The sequence below is a fragment of the Callospermophilus lateralis genome, chromosome 1 (assembly GCF_048772815.1).
Source record: "Callospermophilus lateralis isolate mCalLat2 chromosome 1, mCalLat2.hap1, whole genome shotgun sequence".
Classification (NCBI taxonomy): Eukaryota; Metazoa; Chordata; class Mammalia; order Rodentia; family Sciuridae; genus Callospermophilus; species Callospermophilus lateralis.
This window is the reverse complement of record NC_135305.1, coordinates 26,313,980-26,331,363: the sequence shown is the minus strand read 5'-3', so window position 1 is coordinate 26,331,363 and position 17,384 is coordinate 26,313,980. Positions and strand designations below refer to the sequence as shown.

The 17,384-nt window shown below is 38.2% G+C and overlaps 1 protein-coding gene across 1 annotated transcript; it reads left to right on the top strand.

Annotated features, from left to right (window-relative positions):
• The first annotated feature begins 1,664 nt into the window (after positions 1–1,664).
• Positions 1,665–16,100, top strand: Sri (sorcin). The gene is made up of 8 exons (XM_076860849.1): positions 1,665–1,742; positions 2,727–2,810; positions 4,696–4,765; positions 9,717–9,760; positions 10,494–10,641; positions 10,860–10,973; positions 12,019–12,077; positions 14,395–16,100. The coding sequence occupies exons 1-8, from the start codon at positions 1,689–1,691 to the stop codon at positions 14,419–14,421; spliced, it is 600 nt and encodes a 199-aa protein (XP_076716964.1). The 5' UTR covers positions 1,665–1,688; the 3' UTR covers positions 14,422–16,100.
• The last annotated feature ends 1,284 nt before the right edge of the window (positions 16,101–17,384 follow it).

Sequence of the window (17,384 nt, the reverse complement as noted above, 5' to 3'; positions counted from 1 at the left end):
ATAAACACAAGTTGGATTCTTTAGTATGGGTAGGTAGGAAGATGTCTAGACTATTGAAATGACAATTAGAACAGCCATTTATCCATAAAATAATTCTGTATTACTTACCAATATTTTACATGCTATACACTTCTTTCAAACCTGCATACTGAAAGAGCGATTAGACTCAACTCTTGAGTTTAACCCAGATCCTCTGTTGATTAAAGCTTCAAAATAGGGGCCAAAGGGCTCAAATCACCTAATTAACTTTGATGATCACCATGGTATTTGAAAGCAACTGTCTACTTCCTGATTCAAAGATAACAAAGACAATAACATGCTCTGAGACAATAAGAATTTTTTCTATTTTGGAACTTTCATTTTTGGAGCTTGTGTGTCCAAAATGAGAACCTGGGAAGGAGGTTACACATGAAAGGAAAACAATGAACTTAATGAAGGAATTTGGAATGGAGGAACCCCTAGGACCAAGATGAGAAATAACTTACTGGTCAGGTGCTCTTTAAATGTTGATGACTTTTTCAGTCTTTTAGTGCAAACTTCATAGCAAATTCTGTGAGTCTTGCTTATTAACACAGTTCTCAAAGTCAGAAAGAAAAAAAAGAAAACATTGTCTAGTCCTTAACAAAGACAAGTAAGCATTTTTCTGAATTATCAAAATTACATAAAACAAAACCAAACTTAAATCTCGTGTCTTGCCTCTGACTGTTCAATTAGATGAAAAGAAAACTATGTGGAGCTGAGAAATATTTTCTGAAAAACTCAGGTGAACGACCCATCTTTCACCTTCCTTAAGGTCAGGTCTGCCTGGGCAGCACTTGCTGCACCTAGATTAAACCTGCTCTCCACCAATCTAGGGTTTGACTTGATACCAACTACATGGCCGCCCTGTGACCTTAGTTTGCTCTAAACTTTTCTTGTATAAAATGTAGCTCAGCAGTTATGGGAAAAGGGATTGGTTTTACTAGAATCATCCAGATAATTCCTTTATTGCATGAAAACATTTCATTTTCCTAGGAACGATCTGGGTGAGGCTACTCTCCCCAGAAAATACTCCGGTCTTCCCTAGTTAGCATCTGAGCTACGCCCAGCCTAACCCGGTGATGATTTATCCCTATGACAGGGAAAAACGCCATTGTTGTTCAATGACTTGTGCAAACGCAAACCAAGTGCCTCCTTGCACACACAGTTCCAGAAGTTTATTCCTGTTTTCCAAAGGCGCTTCCTTAATCTTTCAACGCCCCTTCACCCGCCGGCACCATAAAGTTGCTCTAATGCATTCAGGCCCTTCCCCATAACGCTGCTCATAGCGGGTCTGCCCTGGCCAATAACGTTATTTTAAATAACAAATGTGCCAGAAAATAGCCAAGTAGGAAGGGGGAAAAAAATGAATTCCCCGGGCGGTGCAGTGGTGTTGGAATGTGCCATTAGTTTCGAAGGGAAGAAAGTCCCATGTGTGAATTTCATCGCAGATCTTAGGTCACCACTGGACCTTCAATTATGCATAGCCTTGACGTGAAAACGGCAAAGAATTGGAAGCGCGCTAGTCAGGTAGAGCCCGCGACGAGGAGCACCCGGGAGACCGAGGTGGCTGCAGCGCGCGTCCCCCGCTGGCCGGCATGGTGCGCTCGGGGGCGGCCCCGCGCGGGGCGGGGAGGAAAGGCGCACTGGGCGGCGGCGCAGTCTGCACCATGGCGTACCCGGGGCACCCTGGCGCCGGCGCCGGCGGGTACTACCCAGGTGGGGTAAGTGCTGCTTGCCCCAGCGCGAGCCTGGGGCACCGAGGATGCCGACAGGCCGTTCTTGGAGGCGCTGCGGCCCGCGGGGAGGGGGCGCTGCCGCGCGGATCCCGGGGTGGCTGCCCTGACTTCTCCCTGCGCGCTCCCCGCCTAGTCTCGGGCCCCTGCGGTTCTGCCTCTCTCTTCATCCATCCCCCGGTCCCTTCTCCTGGGTGGCCCCGTGGGACCAAGGCACGAGTGAAATGGGATCCAAGAAGCCCACCCTGTGACTCTCGGATACGCGGCATGAAATTGTGAAAGTGGGGTGTTGGCTTCCTCTTCCTCCCTCTCGGTTTCCCCCCAAAGCAACTACAGCCATTTTGATCGAGAATGGTCCTGAGATCTGTCTTCATCCCTTTAAAAGAAAGTGTGAGGGAGGATGGCAGGAGGGCGGAGGTCAGGGAAAATTTGTGAGCATAAAAGTCCTGGAGGAAGTCTACCTGGCCAGGCATCAAGGAAGCGCATCGTCTAGGGAGCCCCTTCTGAAACTATGTTGCCCTGCCTAAGAGACAACCTGTCCCAAACTCTTCCCTAGGCCACACCTGTCTCAGCATTGTACCAACTCCAGCCATACCTAGTACTTAAAATACTTTTAAAACACCATAAAAGCTATACAAACAAGGAAAACAATTGGAGTTCTGCCCTTGCCTAGGTTATATTCATCGCTGTAACCTGCAGTTTAAAAGGGCTTTTAAAAGTGACTTCACATATACAGGCTATCACTTTCATGAAAACCAGTTTGGATCCAAGTCACCAGTCCTTAAGTTATAAAAGGGTGAGAGTGGAAAAAAGACGTGGTGTGATTGCTGGTTAGAGTGTGCTGGTGGTGGGGAGCTAAGTCATGTGAAGGGCAAGCACACAGTTGCCTGGCTTTGCACAAAAGCTCTCTCTGTGGTGAAAGAATACAACTTGATTCAGCGGAATGATGCGTTTGTGTTTCCTTTTGCACAGTATGGAGGGGCTCCTGGAGGGCCTACGTTTCCAGGACAAACTCAGGATCCACTGTATGGTTACTTCGCTTCCGTTGCTGGACAGGTTAGCTTTTCCTTTTAATATTAAAAAACTGTCAGATTCACATTTGTGTGACCTTTTGATATAGTGACACAAAAATGAACTTTGCCCTGGAAATGAATCTCTTTGCCTGTATAAAGGAAGATAGAAAGAAAGACAGTTGTTTGTTTGTTTGTAGTACTGGGAATTGAACTGAATTATATCTCCAGCCCTTTTTATTTTGGGACAGGGTCTGACTGGATTGCCCAGGCTGGCCTCAAACTTGCTATCCCTACCTCAGCCTCTTTGAGTAGGGGGATTCTAGCTTCTTATTTTAGTTCTTCATTCTGAATATTCAGAACAAATTAAGACAAAATAGTATCTGTACTTAATTAAGTTAGCTGAATTGGAAAATAAGCCTGTGACTGAATGAGGGTAAGATTGAACAGAGTAGGGATTCTAAGTATACTTGAAGATCTGTAAGGTAGAAAATGTCTTTAGAACTGAGTTGTGAGTCCAGGGTGGTTTCAAGAGAAGAAATTCATGTACATAAACCTTGGTCTGTACAACTTAAAGACATGTATTAGTAATTATGTAGCCAGATTCTAGTGAATAGTTTCTGTTGAATTTGATTGTTAATTTTTACCTATCCTTAGGAAATAGGTATGTATGGTAAAAACCCATAAGCTTCTAAATAAGAAATTACTACTCTCAGTATCAGGAAGTTAATCCTGTGAGCAGTTTACTTTCTCTCTGATGCAAATGCTGTTACTATTTCAGCTCTTCCACATCCTTATTAGGTGTTGTGGCCTATTGACCCAGAGAAAGAATTCAGGTCAACTCCCCAAGATCCACTTCTCTGCATTCCCAAGTTGTATGACAGCTGCTGGGTTGCCCCAAGGGAAGACACTTACCTAGCTTCCAGGGTCACTGAATATAGTAAATACACTGTTACATAACTCAGACACACCCAGAGGGGCTGTTTATTCTTATGAATTCAACTTAATCTTGTTTTGGTAAAAAGCTAGAAAGAGCAAAATCATAATATGAAAAAATGCTATAGCATATTATGGATCACCTTTTAAAGTAACACTCTAAGAAATACAGCTTTGAGAACTTGAATGGAAAATTGAGTCTAAAACTGCAAGACTTTCCTCTTGAGTATCTGCTTAATCTTTTATTGATCTGTATCTTTGAAACCACAAGACAGGGCACGCCTCAAGACTAGCATTCTTAGATTGCTGGAGTCTCCAGTGTGTAAGTGACCCTATCTGCTTAGCTTTCAGCAGTCCTGGCCTGTATTCAGCATATTCATGATCAAATTATTACTATTGCTCCTTATTTGTAACCTATTATACTCAAAACTTGAGGATTTAAATATTCTATTTTAAAATCCCTAGAAATTACACATATCTCTAGTTCTGACCTAGTATAGTCAGTGAGCAGGTAACCGGGAGCCTAACATATTTTCTAGGTCTAATTGTGCTCTTTTATAAAAAAAAAAAAAAAAAAAAAAAAATTCACTAACTCATAAGGTGATCAAAGAGTCTCTTTCTGTTTGAATCAGGCCTTTTATTTACTTATGTCTGCTGTGTACCCTGCTCTTTGCCCCTAAAAAGAAAATAAAAATTTTTAAACAACTCCTTAAATCATTTTATTTTAAAATGCTTACTTTGGGCAATTTCCTAGCTCTGACTGAGAGAACAAAAGTTGCGAACACAAGCTCTCTTTCTTCATTAAATTATGTTTGGAATTAGGATGAGGAAAAGATTGCCCACTTTTGGAAGACATTCTTTTTATTAAAAAAGAAGGGGGGCATGATAATACTCATTTTTCTTTGTTAGTATTGCTGCATTGAATATTGAGGGTAAACAAATAACTTGAAAATACAAATTACAACTGTGATCCCTCTTCCTATTTTTCATAAAAGGATGGACAAATAGATGCTGATGAATTGCAGAGATGTCTGACACAATCGGGCATTGCTGGAGGATATAAACGTAAGTTGACAAGTTCCAAAGTTTCTCTTAAAGTCCTCTTGTTCTTTATACATTAGCTATTACATGACATTATAGCCTTTAAGGAAACTGAGCTATCCTGATTCAACCAGCTTAGAATTGCAAAAGCTAACTTACGACTATTATTTCTAAATGTTGATTTGGAAACAGTTAAATAAGTCATTCTATTCTACCTACCAGGTTAGTGGGTTTGGAACCATTCAAACTAGTAAGACAATTTGGGTGGCCAAGAGGACAAGTTGAGGTACTGAAATGAAATCTGCTGGGTCAGGTATTATTAATGGTAGGAGCTAATAGTCATGGCTGACTATTTGCCAAGAGCTTACTTTGTTTATGCCTGATGGCACTTAGAGTTTTTAGTGGCTAGTCCTTCATTCCTGATCTCTGAGCCCTGGACAGGCTGTTGGCCACATGAACATTTATGTGATATCCCCGGGGTCTTTCCTCTTTTGTTTCAGAAAATGTACTCAGGCCAAGTGGAAAGTGCCCTTTTTACTTCTGAACTCCTTAACTAGTCATTCTTCTCTCCCTTCTTAGTTCCTCAAAGACTGACTTTGCTGCCCTGTAATTTTGTTTTTCCCTCCATTTCCTGCCTTTTGAGGTCTCTGCTACAAGTAGTAGATGGAGAAATACTGCAGAGATGCTGCATCCTGACCAGGCTTCTCATCATCCCGCATACGTACTCTGTACTTAATTTTCAAATCCAGTCTTGACCATGACCAATTTCTAGGATAGATTATAGTGTCTTAGTTCCAGTCCATTGCCTGCCAACTTTTTTTCCAGTTGGTAATTGAGACAGAACATCAAAATGAAGCCTTGGCTTCATTGTTTTTAGTATCATAAGGGGCTTGATTTCAGTAAGGGTAAGCTATGAATTAAAAATACTCAAACCCGAATTCACACCTGAGGATTTATAGTGGCATTTTTGACTCTTTGACATGACATATTTACTAGATGGTTCTCTTTGAACTACTTATGTTTTTATTGGTAGTGTTTCTTCTTTTATATGACCTACTATTTCCCAGGTGGGAGATTAATGCAAAAGAACTTTTTAAATTTCTGTCATTTAATCTGGTCCTAAACAAAAGAAGCCCTTTCTAGATTAATTGTTTTTTGTTTGCCTGTTTTTCCTTTTTTCACTGTTGTAGGCAATACATTTAAATGGTTAATTGTTAACTTCAAGTAGTAACGCTGGTGAACAAGGCAGGTCTCATAGCAGTGACAGCAGACAGACATGAGCTGTGGCAACAGTGGTTTAAGGGGACAATTATATACACTGGGCCTACTGTGCTGACCCTCCTCTTTTAAAAAGTTATTTATCTGTGGCCACTCTGGCCTCCTCTTGGTTTAAGTCAGTAGAATATGTCACATTCCTCAGTAAATAACCTGCTATCTTCAGGAGAAATGGAAGCTCAAAGGTGCCTCCCTGCCAATAAGAAAAAACAGGTAACCCTGAAGGGGGACCTTTGTGACCTTTATGCAGACTAGATTCCAGGACTCAGGAAGACAGGACAGTTAGAGCAAAGCCCCAACCATAAAATCTATAAGAACAGGTTCCCATTAGAACCAGTCAGCAAGGACCAAGATGACCCAGAGTTGCCTTCGGATATTTAGCCTGTCAGTATACTAGTAAAATTCCTCATCTATGGGATAACATTGTGTGTAGTGGGGACATGGAAGTCTGAGGCAATTTTGCTGTCGGTCAAAAATCTAAAGGTAGACCAGGGCGGGACTCTCTGGAAACTTCCCTAGGACTCTCAATAAAACTGGAGAACTGGAAAAGCAGGATATCCCTCTCCTCTTTGAGAGAATCCACTCTTTACCATGAGAGTGTTCCTTTACCCACTTTCCTTTCTTTCTGATAATCTCCTACCTGCTACTATATATGACTCATTTGAAATTCTTCAGCCAAGATTGCAAGAAACAGTGGTCACAAAACCCTAGGATCACTTGGCTCCATGGGTAGATCTTATCCTATAACAGCAGGGTTTAACAATATGAGGTAGTGTCGTTCATAAACTATTATTCTATACACTTGTAATAGAAAAGGTGCAGCAGGTTTTAAAATCTAACAAAGTAGATTATATATCCTTAGCTGTCCTTTTAAGAATTTTATTTGAGAAAACCCCATGTAATGATGGCCTTAAATCAGTGCATTATAGAGGACCTTTTGTGAAACATGAGGACCTTCTGATTTAGTTGATTTCTTTAATGTCTTCCGCTAGCCTGTAATAAATCACCCTACTTGTGAGGTGGTTTTTTAATCACAGAAATTGTACATCAATATTTTAAGCCCAGCTTCCAACCAAAAAGAACAGAACCAAGTGAGTGGACAGGTAGATGGAAGGGATATGCCAATCAGCACCCACAGCCTCCTTCTGAACTAGTTTAAAAGTGGCTATAACTGCTCTAGGCATACCCAGAGTCATCTTGTCTAGATAAGGGAAGTTATAAGATGGTACCTCAGTCAGGAGGCAGGAAAGTTTTCCCTGCAGAATTAGTATCTAAACTGAGAAGAAGTGACAGTACAACTAAAATGAAGTGAGTGGGGTGGGGAGACTGCCCCAGGCAGACAGAACAGTACATAATGAAAGACGCAGAGAGCTCATCAATCAGGGAAGGAATCAAAAATCTCCCTAAGCCTAGTGTCTGGGAATTGATGAAGATAAGACTAGCTGAACTGGGAACACACGTGCATGACCTTACTTGCAAGTCAGGTAAGGCAATTGGCCTTTACCATGACAGCAGAACACACACGTACAGGGTCTTGTATAGGAAAGCACATGGCATCCTGGTTATAAGGTAAAGACTAAACCGGGAGACAGTGGTTCCGTTAAACAGAGTCAGGGGTGCATTTTAGAGTCTCCATGGAGTCATATAGGTTACAGAAATGCTAACTAAACCAGGAAGTGACGATGAAACTGAAAATGGATCCTGAAGCTATGTAGAAGGTGATTGAATATCAGAAAAGAGAATGGAGGACACTCCCAGGTGTCTGTCTTGGGTGAACTTTGAGTAGATGGCGGTACCATTCATGGAACTGGAAAGCAGAGAAGCTGTCTCATAGCCCCTTGGAAATCTCGATGTAAGCCAGACATAGTGACCTCTGTCCTGTGGTTGTCAAGCCATCTAGGGCAGTGGTTTTTAGACTTTATCAGCAGCAGCATCTTCTAGAAAGATCACAGAAAATCAGATTGCTGGGCCCCACCCTAGATGTTTTTTCAGGAGGTCTAGGGTAAGATGTAAAAACATCACCCCAACAAGTTTCCATGTGATATGGGTCCAGGTTGTCACCTTTAACAAGTTTCCATATACTATTGGTCTAGGTTGGACCAGCTGCTTTAATGTGAATATATCTCACTGAGGATCTTGTTTAAATTCAGAGTCTGATTTTATTGATTGTATTTTATTGAATAAGGGTTGAGATTCTGCAATTCCTTTTTCCTCCACTTTTTGTTTTTATTAATGCATCATATCTGTACATAGAGATTCTGCAATTCCAACAAGATCCTAAGTGTTATTAATATGGCTGGTTCAGGAATCACACTTGAGTAGAGTATGGTCTCAACCTTGACTGCCCACTGGAATCCTCTGAGAAGCTCTAAAACACACTGGAACTCAGTGATGCAGCCCATGTTCAGGATTGTTTAAATTTTCCAGGTGATTCTTATAGGCACCAGAGCTGAGAATCACTGCTCTAGACTCAAGGGACTTTATACCTCTACACAATTTAAAAGTCAGAATGAAGAATCCATAAGATTCTTCTAAAAAATGTAGAAAATGTTGACACATTCTTTCTTCTTAAGAAAATTGTATGTCAATCAAATGAATATTGAATACCAAGATAGAAATAGTTGCTAGTCTTTTATTTCTGGGAGAGAATATGCCAAATACAAAAATTCATTAAATACAGAAAACTATCATTTATACTGCTTGGAGATGGTAATACTAAGTTAGTCCAATTGTGTTCTAATTTCCGTTTGGGTAGAGGAAATAAAAGAAACTAGCAAAAGCTATGGAAAAGGTTAGTTCTGTGTGCATCTTAAACTTGCAGAATTTATACTAGCTTTTCCCACTTGACACTTGTTACTTCTGCCTTCTAGATATACATCTTCTTTGTACCTGCACAGAATTTCCTCAAAAGTAATTGATTTCCATGAATGCAGTGTAAGCTGCAAGGGATTCTCTATTTTTAACTTCATAATTCTTAGATTACCAGTTGGCCACAATCATTGAGCGTATTCTGGTTTGGCTGCATAAGTGTGCTATTACATGTCCTCAGATTGCTCATAAACAGTAGGAGAACTAAAAACCCCTCTGAATGGTGGCCACCACTGCAGGGGTCAGTGGCTCTTACTGCAGAGTACTCTTACTCAAAACAGTTTTAACAAGCACATTTACTTGGTTTCATTTATAAACTTACTATATATGAAAAGAGGTCATAGATTATTTTAGGTAAGAGGTTACTGCTCAGTGTCTAACATTAAATAAAAAAGATAGAAAAACAAATGATTAAACATAAAAATAGTAAAACGGGCTATTTATGGTAATTTATGAGCTAATTACATATGGTAACTTATGAACAAAGCCATTCTGCCTTCCCACATAACTATGGTGGATATAATAATTTTGGTCCCGTATGGCTAATTGGACTCACTATATTATAGTTTTAAAGGCAAGAAAGGTTAACAGTACTATATAGTACTTTTAAAAAATATTTGTTTTAAGATTGTTAAAATCAAATTTGTATTCTAGAAGAAGAAATCCTTTTATCTGGAAAAATCTACTTAGAATAGAATATAGTTTAGTTCCACATAAACTGAGTAGCATAAAAAAAGCAAATAATCACATCCCTAGTTAATCTGAAGATAGCTAATATAATGTGAACTTTTGAAATTGTGTTTATATGTCTGTACTTTTCTTGATTTAACAGCTTTTAACCTGGAGACCTGTCGGCTTATGGTTTCAATGCTGGATGTATCCTTTACCTCGATGGTTGTCTAGAGTATTGTTTCTTGACAAGAAATTTCCTTCCTGAAGGAATTCATCACAGAATTAAAACACCAAGTGACAATCCCTGAAAAGCTTGGTGAAATAATTGGCTTTTAGGATATGGTTTGGTGTAAAAATGGGAAGGAAGTTTAGTAAACAGAATGTCAGTTGTTTAAGAATCCAAGGAGGCATCAAAGTAGAGTAAGTGTGGAGACAAGGACCAAAAAGCTTTTTCCCTTTAGTGTTGATGGCTCTGCAGGAGCCACACCTGACCTTCAATGAGGGGATCATACACACCCCAGGTGTTGGACTTATTTAAATGAAGTGCCCTCCATTCCAGTCCACCTTCCAGGGGTGAAATCCTTAGGTCTGGGAGAACTTGACAAGAGAGGACTCCAGGACAGAAGGGTAGACAACATAGCCTGGGCTGCCTAGGAAGTGCACACAATTCCAGAACCAAGACTACCTTTTACTTAAACCATTTAGTTTTCCCATAGTAAAAATAGGTACTAAGAGCTTTTTCTCCATAGGTCCTTTTTATTGAATCTTTATGTGCTATCATCAACCTTTCTATTTTATCATACCAAGAAAAATGTACAATAACTTTAAGATATTTTAGCAGAAAAAATATTGAATTCCCCCTACCCCCCCACTTTTTCATTTAATCATTAGAAAATGTTACAAAATAAAGAAGCTCTGATCCTTGATTACAGTTCAGAGAGACAGGTCTGGCACAATGGGGTTCAATGAGTTTAAAGAACTCTGGTCTGTACTGAATGGCTGGAGACAACACTTCATCAGTTTTGACAGTGATCGGAGTGGAACTGTGGATCCTCAAGAATTGCAGAAGGCGCTGACAACCATGGGTGCGTATGACTAACTGGACCTCTCTGTTCACTGGTAGGTAGAGTGGAGTTTTTTTTGTTTTTTCTCTAATAGTAAGTGCTATTTGAAGGTCGTTTCTATTTTCTTAGAAATTGTGTGTGTTCATAAATAAAGTCCACAGTCTTAAAAATTTTGCTCGATTATTTTTCAGTGGTTTTTCTTTTTCAAACTTTTAATGGATGACTTTTCTGCCTTTCAGGATTTAGGTTGAATCCCCAAACTGTGAATTCAATTGCAAAACGATACAGCACCAGTGGAAAGATCACCTTCGATGACTATATTGCCTGCTGTGTCAAGCTGAGAGCACTCACAGGTGTGTTCTGTGAGGTTTGTGGTCATCAAGAGCCACAAGGATACAGTTGACATTTTATTTCTCAGTGCTTCTGAACTTTTATTCTCCCCAGTTTTTTCTATGCTTCAGTAGTTGCTTTAGTCAATTTGTGACATTGCTGTTACACATACATAGTATGATAATTTTGTTTTACAGAATTTTTTTTTGGTTAGTGGGTAATCTGCCATTAAAATAATCTTAAATAAGTTTTACTAAAATAGTCCAAAACATAACGAGCTAATTTGTGCTTTACTTCTTTTCTTTTTTGTTCTTGTGATTCTGGGTATCAAACCCAGGACCATGTACATGCCAGGTGAGTGCTGTACAACTGAGCTACATCCCAGCCCTAACCTGAGAATTTTTATTGGAGTGGGATTATGAGTGATTTCTCTTTAGAATGTGAAATTTTTGAAAATTGAAATAAATTCTTTGTTTTGTAAGTGGGATGAAATGGGTGGGATATTGTATCATAGCCCATTTATCATATTAAGAACTCTAGGGCTGGGATTGTGGCTCAGTGGCAGAGCGCTTACCTAGCATGTATGAGGCACTGGGTTCAATTCTCAGCACCACATATCAATAAATAAAATAAAGATCCATTGACCACTAAAAAAAAATTTATATAGGTCTCTCTCTCTCTCTCTCTCTCTCTATATATATATATATATATATATATATATATATGAACTCTTATCTATTTCTTTAATTCAACAATATCTGTTTTATTAAGTTTGAAATTTTATGCTTTCATCACAATTAAGTAAAGATCTTGGAAGTTGCACAGCTTTTTAAAACTCACTTTGAGGTATTTCCTCCAAGTTCCACAATTAAAAAAAAAAAAAAAAAGACAGCTGTTAACTTCTGCCTGTGATATCACTTTGTTGCATAGTAAATCTTTGCTTTGACCTTGTTGACAGTTTGTACAATTTATATGTTACTATAATTTCATCCTAGTGTTAAAATAATCAATGATGGTGATTTTAGAAAAGCTGTTTAAAAAACTAAATTTTACTGTGTTATTTTACAGATAGCTTTCGAAGACGGGACACTGGTCAGCAAGGCATGGTGAATTTCTCATATGATGATGTAAGTCTAAGTAAATTAAGAGCTATGTAGATGGATACAGTGCACAAAAAATGGGCATCCCTTTTGAATTTAGATGTTAAGAACATCTTAAAGATGTGAGAGAAATCAGAGATTAAGTGATCAGGAGTTACCTTCTAAAACATATTTTGTTTATTTTTTATGTGGTGCTGAGGATCAAACCCAGAACCTCAGGTGTGCAAGGCAAGTGCTCTACCACTAAGCTATAACCTCAGCCCTAAAATATATTAATATCATTTACTGGGGCTGGGGATGTGGCTCAAGCGGTAGCGCGCTCGCCTGGCATGCGTGCGGCCCGGGTTCGATCCTCAGCACCACATACAAACAAAGATGTTGTGTCCACCAAAAACTGAAAAATAAATATTAAAAAAAATTCTCTCTGTCTTTCTCTCTGTCTCTCCCTGTCTCTTTCACCTCTCTCTTTAAAAAAAAAAAAAATTCATTTACTATTAGTTTTCTCCATAAGTTGGATCTCTGATTTGTATTTAAAGACCTGGGTTCAAGTCTAGCCTATTGCATTGATTAGCTGCATCATGTCACTGATATTGTTTCTTAATTGCTTTGAAACTTTTTGAATAAAGAGAAGGATGTCATTATAGTAGTACCTCTTTCACTGGGCTGTTTTAAGATTTCAGTCAGAAATATCCTCAAAACACATGCTGCAGGTGTTGTATCTGATTTTCCCTTCTACAAACAAACCATCTCAGTGACTGAGAAGTAGCTTTAATAGCTCAAACCGGCACTTTGCACAACTATGCTCTTAATTGAGAACAAAGAGCAGGTGCCAGCTTAAATAACAATTTAAAGGAAATTTTTACTGAATAGCCACACTAAACAAGAGAGGATGGGGCCAGTGTGAAATAACCAACTACCCTCTCTGATATCATTCACTGGATGTGTATAACAAAAGTAAGGAGATGCTTAGTTATTTCATGTTTTTGCTTAGCCATTGATTAAAAAACAAAGTCGCTTTGAGAATTGAAATCACTGTAATCACTGAATATTCTAAAATATTTCTAACAGCTACTGTGGTTGTCAGTGCACTTTGGAAAGGCGTAGTATATGTGAAAGTATAAAATGCTTCTTTCTTCTATTTAAGGGTGTTTTCTCTTTAGTGTGCCTTAGCTTAGCTTCTCAGTTGACAGTCCTGTCACTGCATTAGAGAGCAAGGACACTGGGGAATGAAAAAAGCATGGGCTTTGGCCTCAAATGCAGCCATTTAAGACATTTGTAAATGTCCTGATCATTAGTTTCTTTTTCTGTTAAAATAGGAATAATCAGCTTGGCCTTGTGGAACAGCTGCATGGACTAGCAGCACACAGGGCCTTATCAGTGTTGGAGAGTCAAAGAAAAAGTTGATAGAAGGGGCAGAGTTATTTCTGTGTGTTTAGTGGGGGATCCCAACATTTTACAGCATAGGCTTGTGCTTCTAAACTCAGGTTTTATTTGCATCTAGGTTTATTTTAATAAGCAGATTTTAAAGGAATACATTGTTTAAAAATGCTCCATTAAAGTAAAGGGGGTCAAACTGTGCAATTTGGAACATGATATGACAGTATAAATTCCAGTTATTTGTATTTGTGGGCAGGTACCTTTGACTGTGACCTTTTGTAGAATCTTCAATATTATCCAGGATTTAAATAATCCTTTATCAGTTGAAGTAATGTTTTATACCAGTAAGAAGTAAGAACCCCACTGGGTATTTCTTTTTCTTTTTCCTTTATATTAGAAATTGAACCCAAGGATGCTTTGTCACTGAGCTACATCCTCAGTCTTTCACTTTTTTGAGAATAGGCCTAAGTTGCTGGGACTGGCTTTGAGACTGCCTCAGCCTCCTGAGTCTCTGGGACTACAGGTGTTTACCACCATACCTGGCTCCCATTTTTTTTTCTTGGTACCAGTGATTAAACTTGGGGCATTCAACCACTGAGCCACATCCCCACCCCTATTTTGTATTTTATTTAGAGACAGAGTCTCACTGAGTTGCTTAGTGCCCCACTGTTCCTGAGGCTGGCTTTGAACTCACGATCCTCCTGTCTCAGCCTCCCAAACCACTGGGATTACAGGCATGCGCCACCACACCCAGCTTTCCATTGGGTTTTATAGTAGAGCATTTTCCTAAAAAAAATGAACCTTTCCATCCATGATGTACTCATATATTAGAGGTTGTGTGTATGTGTGTGTGTTAATCCTTAATTCCAAGTTGGAGAACTAAAATGTAAACTGTTGAAACAAATCAGCTATAGTGAACTAAGTGTTTTGTGGTCTGTAGCATAACACTGGCTTTTCTCTCTTTTAGTTCATTCAGTGTGTCATGACCGTTTGAGAGGGAGCTGCTGGAAGTCAATCAACATTCCACCTGGAGTTCGCATTTGCTTACTCTTTGCCTTCAGTACCGTGTGTAGCTTACATGGCTACTTCCCCTGATAGCTCTTGTAAAGGTCTATTACATTACACACAACTGAAGTTTTGGTTTTAGTTTTGATAATAAATTCTTTGGAACTTAGTAAGATCAAGTGTGTTATACCACCTAGAACTTCCTTGAGCCAATATCAGTCATATCTTATTTTCCTACTAAGCCTCTTTTATTATAAATTTGAGTATGCAAAATGTTTAAGGCACATTATTTACGTTTCATTATGAGATATGAAACACTTAATCAGGCTACAAATGTTATCTTTCCTCTCCTGAAGGATGTGGTTGAAAGTTTTGTGTGGAACATTCTTCAGTAAATGATATACACCCACTTGAATGCAAAAAAAAAAAAAAAAAACAGTAATCCATGTTAGAGTTTACCTTCCTAGAAAGTTAGCAGCACAGGATTTAGACTTATACATATTTTCATAGCCTTGTGAATGGACAGGGAACATTGAGTGATTATTTTCTGCCTTTTTAAAATGTATGGATAATTTGAGTGGCAAATACTGTCACCAAGTCTTTCTTTGTTATTCAAACCTTTGTTAACTATACTTAAGAATCTTATATGCTATAAGCTTAACTATGTAAAAAGAAAGTTCATAGAAAAAGACTAAGGGAATATATGAAAATATTAACTATAGTTATTTTTGGCTAATGGAATGCTTCATGACTAATTTTCTTTATACATTTCAGTGTTTTCCAAATTTTGTATAAGATATATGCTTCCATTTTAAAGTCAAAGATGTGTTGATTTTAAAAATATTGATGCATCCAATGTAGTTATGTCATGTGTTTATGCTTTTAAAAACACACAGCAGGGGCTGGGGATGTGGCTCAAGTGGTAGCGCGCTTGCCTGGCATGCGTGCGGCCCGGGTTCGATTCTCAGCACCACGTACAAACAAAGATGTTGTGTCCGCCGAAAACTAAAACATAAATATTAAAAAAAAAATTCTCACTCTCTCTCTCTCTCTCTCTCCTCTCTCACTCTCTCTTTTTTAAAAAAAAAAAAAAAAAACACACAGCAAAAAGACTTAAATGAGTGTTCTAAAGTGTTAATCTGGCGTCAGGATCATGGGTTTGTTTTCTTCCTTCCTCCTACTTTCCCAAATAGTCTCTAATAAACAGGTATTGAATATATATATCAATATCAATTTAAACAATAATATTTTTAAACCATGCGCTTTCAGTAAGATCTGGATTCTATTGCTGGCTGCACCTTTTACTGTGTGGTTTGATCATTTTAGATAACCCCTAGGATCTTAGTTTCCTGTCTTTGAAAAGGAGATAGCACTTACATCTTGGTAGTTCTGAACAGAAAAGGTGTGTTGGTATAACAAGCAGAAACAGCATTTCTGATTTTTAAATTTAAAACTGTCCTGATTTGCCTTTGTTTTTTGGGGGGGAGGGTTTTTTTTTGTTTTGTTTTGTTTTTGCAAGAAAGCTTAACAGATTAAAAAAAAATGATGTTATTATAGTTCCTCCTTGCTGGCAGTGTATCTGTCTTACTTGAGGGCACAATGTGAGCATTACCATTCAAATGAACAATTAGTTATCAACTAATGAAAATAAAAGTTTTCTTAAGTCTCTTTAGCCTCATTTCACTAATGTGTTTTCTAAATGCTAAGATATATATTTCATAAATACTTTTCAACCCTAATTTATATAATATATATTATATATACATATATTATATAATATATACATTATATATGGGGGAAGAGCTTAGATAATATTTATTTATTTTAAAACACCCACATACACAGCAAACCCATTGTCCCCCACTAGTACATATGCATAGTTCATATTAGTATGTAACTAAATTATATCCTTGTAAAGGGAGAGTAAATAACCATAAACTGAAAACAAAGATTACTTTGGTTTAGTATCTACAGCCCCAATTTGAAAAATCTTTTTTAATAGTTTTGCCAAGGTTCTAATCAGATATGATCCTCAAGTCTCAATAAAGACTTGAGTAAATGATTCTCAGTTTATTCACAAGATATTTAAATAGGCAAAAGATACCTAAAGCAATTACAGAAATTAGAAGGTAATGACCTAGAAACTCAAAAATTGAGCTAATATTTTCACACTTCTCTTTACATAAACATAGCATTGAAATAAGCAGTTGTTGCCACTTTAAGTATTGTCTGCTTTCTATACTGTAGTCTGTTGACAATATTTTTCAAAGTAAAAATAGAATATTAATATGAAGACTATTAATGCTGACATTCTAATATTTTTTAGCATTTTAGCCATGCTAATCTAGTCAAACATCTGGTGGGAGGTTAAAAATAAAGCTTTTAAATCAAAACTAAATATCAATTTAATCATCACCTATAGACTTATATTTTGGGACCCTTTATTTTGCTTCCTTTTGAATGTCCTACTCTTTTGAGACCCAAGTATATAAGCTCAGAATTTCAATATTAAGTTCCTTAGGAGTAGTAAAGAAAAAATCTAGTTAAATTCTTGAAATTAGTTCTAGTCAAAGGTTTTTAGGAAAAAACACTACACCATTAATTGGCGAAGGCAAAAATCCTCAAATTCTGCTCTCCTTAACAACTGTTCTCTAAAATGATAAATGCAGAGCAGGCTGGAAACCCAGAAGCCAAGAACTTGGAGCTAAATTGGTGTAACCCTCCCACCTAAAGGACTGAGGACCTGCACAACATGTGGAATGTGGGAAAATGATGATGCACCTTGGGGAAGAGCTTCGGGGAGGCCTAAGCATTTGAGGCAATTTATATGTGAAGTAGTTATGCCTCGATTACATGTTAGGGTGTGATGGTCCTGCTGTATCTTACATAGTAAGTCCAGGTTTCATCCCAGATATATTATGTGTGGCCACAAAGCTTCTCTTGAGCCTGGGC